The sequence below is a fragment of the Tursiops truncatus genome, chromosome 9 (assembly GCF_011762595.2).
Source record: "Tursiops truncatus isolate mTurTru1 chromosome 9, mTurTru1.mat.Y, whole genome shotgun sequence".
Classification (NCBI taxonomy): Eukaryota; Metazoa; Chordata; class Mammalia; order Artiodactyla; family Delphinidae; genus Tursiops; species Tursiops truncatus.
The window spans coordinates 31531156-31547850 of record NC_047042.1 but is presented as its reverse complement, the minus strand read 5'-3'; the positions used below and the strand labels follow the sequence as shown (position 1 = coordinate 31547850).

The 16695-nt window shown below is 40.2% G+C and overlaps 1 protein-coding gene across 5 annotated transcripts in view; it reads right to left on the bottom strand.

Annotated features, from left to right (window-relative positions):
* The window catches only part of RAPGEF5 (Rap guanine nucleotide exchange factor 5), a 219690-nt gene that overhangs the window by 30179 nt on the left and 172816 nt on the right, over nucleotides 1–16695 (bottom strand). For 3 of the 5 annotated variants that reach the window (XM_019928553.3, XM_019928536.3, XM_033862969.2), the window contains 7 exons: nucleotides 15141–15285; nucleotides 13684–13781; nucleotides 11708–11738; nucleotides 10690–10768; nucleotides 7882–8049; nucleotides 4223–4320; nucleotides 642–764 (listed from right to left, as the gene is read on the bottom strand). In XM_019928553.3, coding sequence (XP_019784112.1) covers nucleotides 642–764; nucleotides 4223–4320; nucleotides 7882–8049; nucleotides 10690–10768; nucleotides 11708–11738; nucleotides 13684–13781; nucleotides 15141–15285 — 742 coding nt within the window. The remainder of the gene's footprint in view (nucleotides 1–641; nucleotides 765–4222; nucleotides 4321–7881; nucleotides 8050–10689; nucleotides 10769–11707; nucleotides 11739–13683; nucleotides 13782–15140; nucleotides 15286–16695) is intronic. The other 2 variants (XM_019928544.2, XM_033862968.2) reach the window with 1 other exon arrangement.

Sequence of the window (16695 nt, the reverse complement as noted above, 5' to 3'; positions counted from 1 at the left end):
AGCATGTTGCTCTGCATCTACTGTTTTATAAATGTTTAAGCTGTCCTCAAGGGAGAGGTTGATGGGCATACAAATTTGAAATATATCTCAAAATTTTCAATAGAGTACTTGAAGTCTTGCAGCATAGTCTAAGTGTATAGAATGTTCTTGGGAATGTGTGTGTGTGCATGTAGGTACATACATAAATGTGTTTCTCATATAAGTACTGTAAAGCTCTGCAAAGCTCGTGGAAACATAAAAATGTCAATATCAAAGGTATCAAATATAAAATGTCTCTTCCACCCCATTAGACCTTCATATATATATATGTGTGTGTATATATATATATATATACACACACATATATATGAATACATGTTTTCAAACAAAAAATAGCATATTTATACTACATTAACACAAATATCCGATTGTACAATATTAGGTGCAAATAAAGCATGATCATGTATTCTGATTTTCCTAGGTTTGGGTCAGTCTTTTAATATATTTAAAGTCCCCAAATATTTTGGGGCCATGGTATCCTAAAGCATAACTAGATCACCAGATGATGGATCTTCTTAAAACCCAGTCACAAACATTCTTCAAAAAGAACTCACAGTTATACTGGCACAAGCATTTATTTTATCATTTCCCTTCTTACTCACCTCGTGAATTGAATTGAAGAGGCTCCAATCAAAATTCATTAATTCCAGAGCAATATCCCAAGTGTTCATTCCCAAAATCCTAATCGACCTTTGCTGTGATTCTTCATTTTCTGCAAAAGGATTCTAAGGTGACAGACAAAAGTAAAAGAATCCTCAGTCAGTTCCAAAATATTTGGCGCTGAATTGTCTGGCTATCGAAAGGCATTAGAAGCCCACATTAGGAAAAAACTCTTGTCTCAGCGCACTTAATATTTTCCCTGGTCCGTTCACTTTCTGTGAGTTACAACCAATTTAGCAAACAGCCTTGGAAGCCGTAGAATGTGATCAATGATACTTCACTGAGTTGCCCCTCCCCCCCGACACACACACACACACACACACACACACACACACACACACACGCACACACACAAATCTGATTATAAAACACTGCCGCGGGCAGACAACATAATGAAAGTGAAAGCCCTGAAGTCACTCTGGCTTCTGGTAAGAATTAATGTGCCAGCAGGGTGAGTATAAAAACAAACAAAAGAAATGTCACAGTGCACTTCAATAAAGACAGACACGGCTTTTACAGAAAATATGTTTGACGAGTCTCATCCCAGACATACATTTACAAATTTTATTAAAATGCCCATGGAAAGCAAAAAAAAAAAAAAAATTTTAAACAGGAAATAAAAAATAAGTTACTTCATTTATACCATGGTGGATGATTATTTAAAAATTTTTTTTAAGGGAATAGTTTTTTTGTTGTTTGTTTTTTTAAAAATTTATTTATTTTATTTTTGGCTGTGTTGGGTCTTCGTTTCTGTGTGAGGGCTTTCTCTAGTTGTGGCAAGCGGGGGCCACTCTTCATCGCGGTGCGCGGGCCTCTCACTATCGCGGCCGCTCTTGTTGCGGAGCACAGGCTCCAGACGCGCAGGCTCAGTAGTTGTGGCTCACGGGCCTAGTTGCTCTGTGGCATATGGGATCTTCCCAGACCAGGGCTCGAACCCGTGTCCCTTGCATTGGCAGGCAGACTCTCAACCACTGCGCCATCAGGGAAGCCCAGTGGATGATTATTTTAAAGTATCAATTGCTTTCCCTATACAAATGGATATGAGTTTGGTAATAATGGTATTTCCTTAAAATCTGACGTAAAATTATTAAATGCCACCACAATTTTAAATCTATTGTCACTGTTAAATGTATTAAAATTATCTGGCACCTTTTAAAAATATTTGATATTTTCTAATTAAGATATAAATTCTCCCATCTGACTTGAACAGCTAGTGACGTTAAAATAGTTAATGACTTGGGAAAAAAAAGAAAGGGACTTTGCAAAAATAAATGCCATAGCAGGATAAAGGGAACATTTCAGAATCCAAATATTAGTCTCTATTTTTTGAACTGCAAAATAAATTATTAGCATTTTCAAATTCTTATATTTATGTAAAGGTTTCCTAATTTAAAAAATGACAAAAGACCTTCACAAGCTTTTCCACAGACTTGATTCTCTTTAGAGTAGGTTTAGGTACAAATTGTCCCCCTACCCGCAGTGTGGATATGGGGTGGAACTCAGTAAGGGCTGACTGAATGATGTGCATGCAAACACTGAGGTGGGGGAAAGCCCAGGTTTCTCAGGAATTGGTCTGGCTAGATTGGGACCAGATGGACACCAGGCTGCACTGCAGACATTCAAAGAGCCACGAGTTGGGAAGTAACACAGATCTCTGCTTAGTAATTTGGAGGTGTAAGGGTATTTTCACTTGGCTTTTTATCCCTCCTACTTTCTCCCTAAATGTGCCCCTTATCCTGGCACTGCCCTCTAGTTACTCAGGTAGTCCACTGCCCTCTCCAAGAAACACTTTCTCTTTCTCTATTCCATTCATTCAGGGCTATGATTCCTGCTTTCCACGAAGGCTAATCTATGCACAAGCACAGTGGATATGAGTGGTTTCACATGTTATCCTTCCCATACAATGTTCCATTTCAACTGAAATCTTTTGGAGATGAAATCACCTAAACTTTGATTCCAATGGGAAATTTTTAGGGTGGTGCAAAAAGCTGGTGGGGGAAGCATCCGAGTACAGGATAGCATCTGGCTCAACTTGGAATTCACAGCACCTGTTTATCCCACAAGACACTGCCCCAGGCCTGCCCTCTACTCTTCTGAGGCCCTCGACCGCAGCAGAAGAGCGCTCTGGGAGCGCACACGAGGGAACCGCATGAGGGGTCTGTGTGTGGCGGGTGAGGGCTGGGGGGTGGGAGACAATTAGAGTGTGGATCCTTCCATCACCAGGAGCCTAGGGCAACTGCATATTAGATTCTCCTCCTTCACAAGGTGCGGGGGAGGGCGGCGGGCAGTCACATCAATCTCATTATCTACTCAAAGATGTTGTGCAGCATCCTGTCTGTCAAGTTCCACTGGTGGAATTACATCGTGTATAGACACAGGCCTGGTGACCTGCAGAAGGACATCCAGCAACGGGAAATCCCAAGTAAGACAAAGGGTTTCCCTCTCCTTTTCTCCCTCACGATGTACAAGGAGGAAGGTGCAGGAGCTCCAGAGTCAAATATAACTGGAATGAAATCCTAGCCCTCTCCCTGGCTTGGCTGTGGGAAGCTAGAGTAAGTCACTCAGCCTCTCTGAACTTCACAAGGTTAGCAGGAAGGTTAAATGACATACTGTATGTAAATTACCTAGTACATACGTGTCTGGTAGAAAGTGTGAAGATAACAGTGACTCATGTCATTATGCTAGCTTGATATCTTGCAGATAATTTTACATAAGATACTTTTATTATAAGCAGTTTTGGTTAACCCACATGGTATACAGATTCCTCCATTATATATACAACAGGAGCCAGATGGAAAGACCCATCCTTGTGATGACTCCATGGGACAGACCAGGACCATAAGTCTGGATGATACAATCACGACCTGATACAGCCCACTTTTTATGGGCAATGGATCTGAGGCCTGACCCTACCGTTGAGAAAGCAACCATGAGACCGAGGTTTTTAGGAACAACAACAAATCATCTAGTTAGGCGTAAGTGTTCTTAAATTTAGGACGGAAAATAACATACAGTGTGCGTTCTATGTTTCTTCATACGCTTACACTTCAGTGGCATCTGACGTTGCACGGTTAGGTGCCATTTTACACAGGGAAGGGTAACCATCCACCCTTCCTTCAAAGGAATGGCTCACTCAAAGTGGACCCAGTGGACAGGAACTAAGGACAGAGTCTCTTTCCCTTTAAATCCACACAGGATGCGTTCCTCAGCCTAACCTCCATATAGCCGCCAAAAAAGAAGAATGGAATTAAGATTCCATCAGAGAAAGAGTCACATCTCTCAAATCCCTTGTTTCACAGGGACTCAGAGAGAAATAGCGTTTGACTTAGGAGGGGTTGAGAGTCCCTAAAGATGGGCCTGCCTTTGATTTGCAAACGCAGTGTTGTTTGAAAAGTGTGTTGTTGACTACAGGAGGAAACAGCTTGATGTATTTTTCTAACATTCATTTTCAAACATACAAATACATGGTCTCAGTCTGACGTGTGGGTCTGTGTGTTTCAAGTACAAGGCTAAAGGTACTCACCAAAGTGTCAGCCAGGTCTTTCCGGTAGACATATATCCGACCAGATGCTTCAAGGGACTTGGAGATGGCCAAGTCATTTGGCTGAAGTTCATGCTTTTCTTTATTTACAAAAAAGAGTAATTAGAAACACAAGAACACCTAGTAGGCATTCACAGTACATCTAAAGAGTGAAATTTGCCAAAGAAAAATATTTAAAAATAAATGGGATGTGAAGTAGATTTAATTCAGTTCTGCACATGCTATACAATGATACCAGAAAATCAATGCTCAGAATCCATAAAGAGGTACCCTCTGCAATTAATTCTTAAAATATTTAGTCATTCTTTACACAGAACAGCTTAGGGAAGAAAGTAAAATTCATTCACAATCCCATCACTCTAAAGTAACCATATGATAGTAATATTGGTAACAGTTGAGTATATTTCCATCCTGATCTTTATGCAAATATGTGTGTGCACACATGTACATATGGTCAAAATTATTATTTATATGTTTGCATTAATAATCACTATAGATACATGCATTTGTAATTATTCCTTATGTGGTTTTATATTCCTATTTTAATTACTTACCCACTTGTCAAAATTATTTAGAATGTCATGTCATGTGTAACTGGTTATATAACTGTCTATTATGCCATCATTTAATCTTTCCTCTGTTGTTGAACATTTAATGGTTTCCAGTTTTTTTGGTCATATAAATTAGATGGCAAGAACCATGCTAAATACTAGCACAGGGACCAGCACATAACAGGGGTTTGATAAATGGGATCTCTTATTACAGCAGCCATATATATACTGCCAAAGTCAACATCTTTGTGCATAAATCTTTGGCTGCTTATAGATGAGTTTCTTAAGACAGATTCCCAGTAGTGGAATTCCTAGGTCAAAGCGAAGGAACATTTTTAAAGTTTTTGATACAAGCTGCCAAACTGCTTTCCAATTCTTACACCCACCAACGCTCACCATTCCTTTGAATAAGTTTACTGTTTTGCTAAAATCAAAAATAGATTCTCGGTTTACTTTGTATTTCTTGACTACTAGTAAAGGTGAATATTTTCATCTATTTTTTTTCATCTATTCTACTTCTATTTTATTCCCCTATTGTTCCTGTCCTTTGGCCATTTTTCTACCATAGTTGGACTCTTATATAACACAATAGGCTTCTCATAGAAAAACGTCCTCCCCCCACCTACAAGATGCAGACGGGAATCGACCAAAGTGATACTCAACTTTATTCCACTGTGACATAATCAGCCTCTCCTAAGGTAGCCCTCCAGTTACCCAGCATGGTTGGAAATACAATATGCCACATCTCTTTTTCTAGATAATCAGTTCGAGCGCCAGATTTTGTTTTGAACATTTCTGTTTGATACAGAGTACACAAATGATACTCGAATACATTCTTTATGGCCCAGCATTGCAAAGATAAGTAGTATTTGTCAGGTCGGCCTGTTGACGTCGGCAGTAAATGGTCCCACATGGCCGGGCTCTGACGTTCTTCTATCTCCTCCCTCTTTAGCTACAATTTCTTGCAACCCTCTGTGTGCCCATATATACCTTAAATCTGACTTTATAAGAGCCATTCTGCATTTGCTATGGAATTTGCATTCTGCAAATGCCATGGCTTTCAGACAGTAATTTTTCCATTTGCTAAGAAGTGTTTTTCTTACTTTCAGATTTGTCACTACACCATGAACAATGAAAAGTGATAGGATTTTAAGCTCTGAGTAACTGGGTAGGTTTCTGTTACTACATACATATATACCTAACTTGGGTACAAAACAGCTGGAAACCTACTGAAAGCTGTGAGGGTAATAATACCAGTCCTTTTAGAAAAGTCCACAAAACCTACAACATGGCCAATATCTCTAAACTTCTTTTAACAAAAAGAAAATAACTGTAGATCTCACTGTCATTTCATTTTGATGTAGCATTTAAAACATTTATTAAAAATTACGTAACTAGAGCAAGGAATACATTAAGCTCTGTGGGCTTTTTTTCTTCATAAGAACATTATTGCTTGGTGGATGTGAAGCTGCAGGCAGAAAGGTTCTTAACAGACGAAACTACTAATGGATGGAAAATGACGGCATATTTCCAAACCTGTGAGATAATTCCAGAGATAAACTGATATTGCTAGTGATGATTCGCTATGAGTCTATACACATTAGAACGACAGATGAATCTAATAGAGTGTAAAAATCGTATTTCACAGCCATCAAATAGATATTGGGTAGTAAAAGACCCACTCATTAATTCCCAGGTTCACGTGTGGCCCTGGGCCGACTCTGAGTCAGCCTCCAAGGGGGTGTGGGTCTCAGCTGTGCCACCAGGGTCTCTCAGGGTCCTTCTTTCTCCAGCACCTTCTGTCTGCATGGGGACCCAATGATTACTTTCTGTTATGGTATTGCCTTGAGAGGCAAATGCTGATTTTGATGAAGTTTAATACTGTTTAGAATCATGTAATATCCTTGGTCACTTAAAATTAATATACAAATATCATATTTATCTGGAATACCTAATATATTTTATTAAACATTCAACTACTCCCTGATTAAAATTCATGTAGTCCACATGTTTCTGAAATTTTTGCTCTTTTTCTTTAGAGAATGTTTTGATGGGAGGCACAACGCTCAGGGAGAGGAAGGAGTGCCTCACTTAACTAGGACAGGGGAGATGGGCTGTATTTGTTTGAATATGTAATCAACTAGCTTGTAGGCCCATTTTACCTGCCTCTGAGTCACAAAGCGAAAGAGGCAATGTTCCATCACATAATGCTTTCGCATCAAGTACAATACATTCTGATCTTCTTCTCCTGACTCTAGAATGGTAACAAAGGGTAAACAGGAATGCCCTTTATCTGCTCCCCCCTCCCCGGCCCGCCCCATCTCTGGCTGGTTAGTTTACACAGTACTCCCATTTTTCAACTACTGGGACTAAGTCACTTTCTTTGTATTTTTCTCAGGGTTAATGAGATATTACATAAAGATCGTAAGCCAAAAAAGGAGGCCAGTGACACTGAGATCTGACAGGCTCCAGTGAAAACGCAGGGGTCTGTTCAGGTCTCACAGATCAATAGTATCAGCTTGTAATCTGTGTGATCTTATTCAAAACAGACAATAAACCATTCTCTGAGGATAAATAAGGCCCAACAGAGGCAAAAACTATAACCAGGGCTCCCTCCCCACGTCTGCCTGAAGGAACACTGCCTGTGAGCTTTCGGCTTATTGTACAGTTTTTATTTCCTTCAACAGGGAGTCTTTAAGTATTAAACTGTCAGCCAGCAAAAAGACTAGTTCAAGGCTGCCTTTCTTTTTTCTTCGGAAAGTAATTTCATCCTTTAGCAATTTCCCAAGTTAATTTAAATATGAAAACAGAAGGCTTATCTAGAGTACAAAATATGTAAAGCTTTATAATATATTTCAAAACACTGGCGCGCCTCTCTGCTCAGTTCTTGGGGAGGAAATTCAGCATCCAACGGTACCCAACTGTTGTCATGGAAACACCTCTGGTAGCTGGCTTCTTCTTGTTAGAGTGCTCATCCAGCTGCAGACCCAGAAGGGACGCGCTGCACGTCTACTCCATAAAAATGTCAACTCTCTCCTTCTGGAGGCAATCCAGTGAAAGATTAATATTCAAAGACAGAAAATAATTTACCCCCAGAGAACGTGACGGCTACCAGAGCCAGATCCTCTTCCGCATGCTGGATCTTTTCCGCCACCACTCTCAGGATCTCTTGGGCTGTACTGGAAACTTTTGCCTTCACGCTGACATAGGAGTGCTCCGTGATATACACGTGACAGAAAACTGCATGAGGTGAAAGAACTGTGAGTAGACAGAGAACAGCTGTGGCCATGAGGTACAGACGTTTCACCCAAATCGAGGCACCCGCCACACTATTCCCTGCAGTACAGAGCAGACACAGCTAGATTTACATATATATGTGTGCACACGGGTGCCTGAGGGCACAGCAATGCGAGCCTGCACACACGTGAGACGGAGACGTGATAAAGCTGCTGAGCAAGGTGGAGTAGTGCTTAAGCATCCCATACTGTAGCGAGAGACCCACATCACGCAAAAGCGTCTGCTCAGGGTAGAGGCAGCCTGGCCACAACACAGTGGGATCTGTGCAACAGGGACTAGACTTCGGAGTCCCTTCTGTGAGGGTTACTGTGATCTCCCAAAGCAGTCTATTAAAGCGTCTAATTCAAACATTTTTGTTGTACACTTCACCTCTGGACAGGCACAGTGGCTCAGTAAAGACCACCACATTTTGTTATTTGAATTCTCATAAGCTTATCTAAAAAATCTGTCACTTGCTATGGTTTTTGGCTTCAGCCTTCCTGCTCGTATAAGAATGAACCTCCGCGTGCCGCCCCTCCACCCATATCAAGGTGGTAGTGAGTTTAGTTTTCAAATGGAGGTCACATTTCCAGCCTTTTTAATTTCCTTCTTCTTGTCTGTGGTACTAATCATTATTACTAGGACATTATCACTATCAGGGTGAATGGGCCCTGGAAACAATGTTTCTTTATGATTTAATAGCAGAAACTGTAGCAATGGAAATAACTGACACGTTATTTGCCTCTTGTATCAGCCATTCTGAATGTATAAAACACCAGCTTCTTTACTAAAGACAGAAGGACAATAATATACTTATTCTTCTCTTCTAGATTGCAAAAAAAAAAAAAAATTGGGGAGTGCAGGTCCTAGAGAAATTTCATATGCAATTTAAATGCACCACAGAAATAAACCCAGGAATGTTTGCACAGAAATGCGAATGAAGCAAAAGACAAACTAGGGGTTCACTAGTACACACCTCAAAGTAAACACGCCACCAAGAGGCACTGACAGTATTTTGTTTTGGGTTTGGTTGGGTGTGTCACTAAAACCGTAGCATCTAACAAATAGCTGTTTTATGTGTTGTCAACAGACTTGTGAGAGACAAAATGTTTTTATCCTTCCACAAAAAGACGGAATTCTGGAGCAAGGCAGAGCTGCAGTCTACAAACTACTAAGTGTGAGGAAAGTTTACAGCCTGCTCAGTAAGATGATGAACAAAAGGAGGAGGGGGGAGGTCTTGAAATACTCAGATTCTTTGAAACTCAGCTTGGAAGATTATACAATTAATTGTAAGACAAATGGGAAAGGAAGGTCAGCAACTGAGAGATGAGGTGAGGTCATTCCATTTGTTCCTCCACTTGGTACAGGTGACACTATGACCCAACGAGTGCCATCATGTTTGGTTATACACAAACAATGGAACACAAGAGGTATCCTGTGACATTTTGTTGTTTAAACATTCAATAAGTTGAATAAATATTCAACGTCCACACTTAAAATTTCAGCGCTGTCGGGAAAGGCGAATTAAAAGAGAAAGTCTCCAAGTCACAATAGCGTGCACATTTGAATTGCTGTGTTTCCCAGCTCTGCCCCTGACTCAACCTTTATCTACACAGGAGGAAACCACTTCCAGTTCCTTTATAAAACAGTAATGTAGCAAAGCATGCCAGGGGCTTCTCTGGTGGACCAGTGGTTAAGAATCCGCCTGCCAATGCAGGGGACATGGGTTCCATCCCTGGTCCGGGAAGATCCCACATGCTGTGGGGCAACTAAGCCCATGCGCCACAACTACTGAGCCTGTGCTCTAGAGCCCGCGAGCCGCAACTACTGAGCCTGGCTGCTGCAACTACTGAGGCCCGTGCGCCTAGAGTCCGTGCTCCACAACAAGAAAAGCCACCGCAATGAGAAGCCCGCGCATCACAACAAAGAGTAGCCCCCGCTCGCCGCAACTAGAGAAAAGCCTGCGTGCAACAACGAAGACCCAACACAGCAAAAAATAAATAAATAACTTAATTAATTAAATTTAAAATAAAAAGTACATCAGCACCTTCAGAGTGTTACAGAGGTGTCTCCCCTGCACTGATGGAGCAGCCCTCTTCAGGGTGCGTCACGAGCCCTTTTGCCAGCAGCACTGATTGAGGACACACTGGACGTGTGGCACTGCCCGGCAGGGCCTTGCCTTGGAGGAGTTTCGACTGCACATCCTTCCTTTCATTATTTTCTCGAAGATTTTCTTCTCTAAATCTCAGGGACTGACTCAGCCAAAGCCCTGCACGGTGGCTTTAAGGGACTTTCCAGTGAGTCACAGGCGATGGGCTGACAGCAGGGGAGAAGGCAGCCAAGGGGAAAGGTTGCTTTTCCAGTCCATTTTGCACATCTCCCCAAGAACGCAGGGGGCTCTTTGCAGTCTCCTTTCCCTACCTGGGACAGTACTCTGTGATAAAGAAAACTGTAACGCCCACAGCAAGAGAAGAAAAACTATCACTGTGGATGCTAACATGCGTGTCTTAGGGATGTGGCAGCTAGAAAGGGTTAAAGGCAGGCTGATGTGTTAAAGTTGGAGAATGATGGTGATTAGCTGCTACTCCACCTGCCCCAGAGCCTTGTTTAAACCATACTCACTTTCCTCTGTTTCCGTCACAGTTCCTCTATGCTGGAGCCAGTTCTCCTTAAGACTGAATTGGTGGAAAAGGGCTTTATTCTGCAAGAAGGGAGAACAAGAACAATGAACGAATGTATTGCTGCCCTTTGGAAAACCAGAGCTGTTTGCAACATGTTCCAAAAGAGCGTGCCAATTTTTTTTTTTAATATGAAATCCACCCATCTAATCTTAGATGAATAAACTGGGAGCGGCCTCAATTAATGCACGTGGAGGTGGAGAGTCTGAGCAACATGATAGACCTCGGCCAAGGGAAAAAGCCCCCCAAATGATTCTCTGCAACATGCCGGAGAATATGGGCGTGATATTTAACACTCGCTACTACAAACATCCATAGCTGCTTCTCCTGAGAGAGACATGGTTTCCCCATCCCAACAGCAACCTTGCTTTTGGATAAAGCCACGTCGAGATGGTTTCACACTTCTGCTGTAGTGCAGTGACTTGCTTAAGAGAAACAGGTACGTGATCCATTATGATTATCCATCACCTGATATATCAGCTCCTGCAAAACTTGTGCCTGACATCTCATTTAGCATTTCCCCCCAAGTTGAAGAGGAAACACATTCATTCTGGCTACCATCTCTCTTTCTGGTGGGTTGAAGGGTTCCAACCTTCTTCTTACAAGACTTCCTTACTCTTGCAGGCAAGAGTCTTGCATAGACGGTTTTCTATCTTTATATCAATGACTAAAAATCATATTTATATCATTCTGGGGATGTTGGGGAAACTCTGAGTCTCCAAAACGCACCACAAGAATTCAGAATGTCATAAAGTCTAGGGCACCTGGCTGAAACTGCATCTGCACAAGCACAGGGAAAGCTAGGTGAGGTAGGAGTGGGGAGGCAAGGTGCAGCCCCCGGCTCCCCACCTGGCCCTCCTCTGCTAGAGGCAGCGTTCATTAATTATGAAGAAATACCAAGTGGGCCAAGGCCAGGCCTCCAAACCAGATCACCCCGTTTCAGACAGAAGGGGCTGCCTTACCTTCCTTTGTGGTGAATATTCATCTACAGTGCTGAAAGGAAAAGGATAAGACATCAGTCTTTGTCTCAAACGCAGAATAGTGTAGTGATTGTCACAGAGACTCCTTTTCAGGCAGCGGGCAGAGGTTTTTGCTTTTCAAAAAGATAAAACACACAGTATTCACTAGTTTACTATGCATAACACACTTGACACTGGGCTCTGGATTTCCAGTGAACCAGGAAGAAAAGAAGCTATTTATTCAACAGGTATATTTTGCTTTCTACCCATAGAAACTGAGCATTGAGTAAAGAACTGGATTTATTTCCACAGAAACTCTAAGTTTTCTCACATGTGGCTAGATTTTCGGTGAAATTATTGTTCTTTAGATAGCTAAATAAGTCAGCCAAGACAGATCTTTTCCAGGATGTTTCTATGTGTGGTGGAACTGGGGGTCTTCTGCAGGTCCCCAGCTCAAATCTTATCCCAGAATCTAGAGATACTTCACCTTGTACCAAAGACGCAAGAATCATGTCTTAGACAGTTTTCTTACTTAAATCTTTTATTTCCCAGTTTTATGTAAGTTTTTAAATGGAATGTATTAAATTCCATTTATTTATTTAATGCATTTAAATGTGTACTAAACCAGAATTAAATTTTCCCAACTGTAAGAAGGCCTGCCTTACAGCATAGATCAACTTCCATGTAGGGGATTATTCTGATGTAAAGGTTTCTTTCTTTTTCTTTTTTGCTTCATTTGTTTGTTCATATTTTCATACTAGTCTTAGGCTACCGAAATTGATTACAGTGTAGACTGTGATAAAAGATGACCACCAAAATTCACAACATTCATTTCTAACACCTTGCCCCTCATTTCTGAATTTCTAAATGTGCGATTTTCCTGATTGGGACTAAGGTTTATAATTTGTTTGCACCCTAAAGTTCTTTATATAGCCTTTACTAAATAGATCTCCCTTTACTAAAATTAAGTCAGGCTTTAAATCTCAAATCGATAATCTGAGAGGCCTGAATTAACATTTTCTATGAGAAGTGACTGCTGAAATCTTAATAGAAGTTTTTCACAACTTAACAACAGATGTGTTTTATGTTTAAAAAGTAGAAACTACATTGTAAATCAGAGAACAATTTTTCCCTTCAGATTAACTTTGCAGCTACATCTGAAAACTGAATAATGACTTGATGGTTTTTTTTTTTTCGCGGTATGCGGGCCTCTCACTGTTGTGGCCTCTCCCGTTGCGGAGCACAGGCTCTGGACGCGCAGGCTCAGCGGCCATGGCTCACGGGCCCTGCCGCTCCGCGGCATGCGGGATCCTCCCGGACCGGGGCACGAACCCGTGTCCCCTGCATCGGCAGGCAGACTCTCAACCACTGCGCCACCAGGGAAGCCCTGACTTGATGTTTTCATTTACCAAAATTAATAAGAAGAGTTAGTGGTAAATCAGAGTAAAGTTAGGTATTAGAAATATGAAAGACTAATGATGGACACCTCAGTGACACACCTTGGATATGACAAAAGTCACTGAATAAATGCTTTCCTTTAAGTTTTCTGAATTGATAAAGAAACTTCAGGGAATCCATAAAACTGAACTTTAAAAATGCACCATGACTTGCTGGGACCTATTTATAAAACGTTTTTCCTATTCATTAGAGATAGCTATGAGCTCCCCCAAATGACAAGTTAAATATTTACACTTTTAAAACTAAATAATAATTTATTAGTTAATTGTTCTTATGTACCCAGACTGTCGTGGCGCAGTTTGTTTCTACCATACCAAACAGGGTTAAAAAAAAATAGCCAATAAGCTTGATTTAGTGTTCATTCATCTTGAGATATAAAAACAAATATTTACTACTGGAGAACCTAAGGAATCAAGATAAATCTCAGATTCAAAATGTTCCAAATGGTACATATGAGACACCCCCAATTCTATCACATGTGCTGCTTTCTTTTACTAACTGTGATGAGGAAAATTACTTACTGACGACGGTGCATTCCAAGTATCTTTTGAAATTCTTTCAGTTCTTTTTCAAGTATTGGGTATTCATATACATCATCCAGTACATTTCTGTATATGGTCTGGGGGAAAAAGAAGATTTCAGCTTAATTGGTTTGATGCCTATTTTGTAAGGATTAAGATTCATAGAGTGGTTAACCTGCTCAGGGAAATAAGTGGAATCCAGAACAATGCTGGGGGTTAAACCAGGTACCAATGAGATCCTGAGTGGGATTCCACCTCCTAGCCCCTCGCTCAACTGGTGTGGCTCTGTGGAAGCTTTTAAAGGCTATAGGTAGGGAATGGTGGAAACTTAAAAGAGATCTCTGGCTGGCTACTCAAAACTTCCATGCCTGTTCTAAATTTTTAGAAATAATATCCACATAACCATTTGGGAGTGAAAAAATCCATTGAATTAAACTACCCAGTTGATTTGAAAATAACATTAGTTTAGTCAGAGACTTGATTTAAACCAGTTTTTAACTGGATGTCTAAGTGATATCTGAATTTTGAAATCAAAGTGATTTCCTTCATGAAAGGCAAAATCAGTTTAGATACTTGCCTCTTCTGAAATAGAACTCTTCCCTGCTCAAATTCACTGTACCCCTTCCCTGTGTTAACTTGCACAGCTAATACGGTTCTGGTGGCCAAAAGAATCCAACTGTTTACAAGCCATCTCCAGAGAATCATCGGTATTGAAAAGATACTGCAGCCCACTAATGATTAGACACATATATCAGCTTATCCAATTTCAAATATAAATCTAGGTTAGTATCTATTTTATAGGTTATTATTGCTCTAATGTCTCAAAATATACCAGGTCCTGAAAAGGTTTCATAATGTATACATTGTCACTATAGGTTTTAAATGATAAATGTTTTATCCCATTATTGTAGATATGGGAATTGTTAGTTTAAAGTTATAATACATTTCAACATATTAAACAGTATCAAGTTTTAAAGTATCTTTTATTTTACGTTCCTTAATTATTTCATTTGCAGTCAAAATTCCCATGACTTATATAAAATAAATAACCTTAAATGAGTGACGATAAAACTTGCCTTCTTCTATGTAAGGAATATCAGGCTTCAGAGGTCAAAACAAATTAATACTTTGAATCATAACTTCAATATTACAAACAAGTTAGATGACTGTAACCAACGAATGAGATTTTTGTTTTTGTTTGTTTTTTTGCAGTACACGGGCCTCTCACCGTTGTGGCCTCTCCCGTTGCAGAGCACAGGCTCCGGACGCGCAGGCTCAGCGGCCATGGCTCACGGGCCCAGCCGCTCCGCAGCATGTGGGATCTTCCCGGACCGGGGCATGAACCCGCGTAGGCTGACTCTCAACCACTGCGCCACCAGGGAAGCCCACGAATGAGATTTTTGAAATGAGTCATTTGGCATAAAAGAATTACTCAATAACTGGATGTTTTACATTACCTTTAAAAACATTTTTGAATGTTCATCTTCATGTAACCAGTCTTTGTACAGAGCAATCCACTGGGAAACAAGATGCAAGACCTTCCGTTTCCGACAAGGAACATCTGAGTTTTCTTCTTTGCCTTGATACTTCTTAGCAGAATAGGTGCAAATCGTTAAGGAAATTACATTGTTGCAAGTAAAAAATGTGAAGAGATCCGTTTATTCTTGCTTTCACAAACTATGCTAAGGCACATTTTCCAAAATATCTACAAGTACCTGAACATGCAGGAAGAAAAGAATATGTGTAGGGAGAGTAAAAGGTGTGCACTGAAGAGGGTAAGCCCAGGAAAACGATTTACATAACATGGTGGCAGGCCATGAGGATAAAGACTGGACAACAGAACTGACAGCTGCTGACATAGCTCCACAGGCAGCATGGGTTAATGCCACCTCCAAGAGACCCTAGGTGGCCCATTAATCACAAGAGATTAAGGCTCCAAAAGATCTGGCCTCACTACATAGGTGGACACTGTTTCCATAAAAGTTAGATCAGAAGTTAGAAAGTTACTTTGATCATCAGAAATTCACATTCTAAAGTAGCGCCAAATGAGCACAGATTTCTGGAGCATAATTTGTGATATGATTCAAATGCTCACCCTAGGAATTTATGTGAAAAAAAAAAAGAAATGGATAAGCGTGCAAATGTAAGTAAAAAAGGGCTGCTAATTTTCATTTTCACTGGAATAAAAAAATATTAAATAGGAATAACCTAAATGCTTCAACCATTAAGGACAGTTAAATAAATGACTGCATATCTACTTAAAGGGCTTTTCTATAGCCATAAAACTGATGGTCCAGCACTATATTTACAGACACAAGACATGCACAGTATACTGTTAAGTAGGAAAGCAAGTAAGAAAAGTATACGTTAGGATCACCCATTTCTATTAACTATGTTTATTTATATATTCATTACCTGGAAAGATATATACTGATAGTTAACAGTGGCTTCTTAAGGTAATGAGATTTCAGAGAACATGAATTATTTTTATTATACTTATAAGCATTTCCCAATTTGTATACAATGACTATGTATTAACTATGCTGTTAAAATTATATAAAAATAACAACCTCAAAGGCAACATGCTTAAAGCCTTAGGAATGAGACAGAAGCTTGGCGCTTTCCAAAACAACCTAGCATTTTTGCCCCCCAAATTATCATTCTGAGTATCTTGGACACACTGAAAAGTTAGCTAGAAATAGAAAATGCTATGATACCAAACACAGGTAGGTTTTGGGGTTACTGGACAGGATTCTCCATTCTTCAATGCTGATATATAATTGCAAAATAGGAATCAATTGTGTATCAGGCTTTGTAACTATTTTAAAACAAAATTCAGTCACTGTCTCCCCAACCTGCAAAAGGACATCAAGGACTGGATGGATAAAAAAGATGTGGTACATATATATACAATGGAATACTACTATACATATATATATATATATATATAAAAAACTGAATCACTTTGCTGTACAGCAGAAATTAACACAACATTGTAAATCAAATATACTT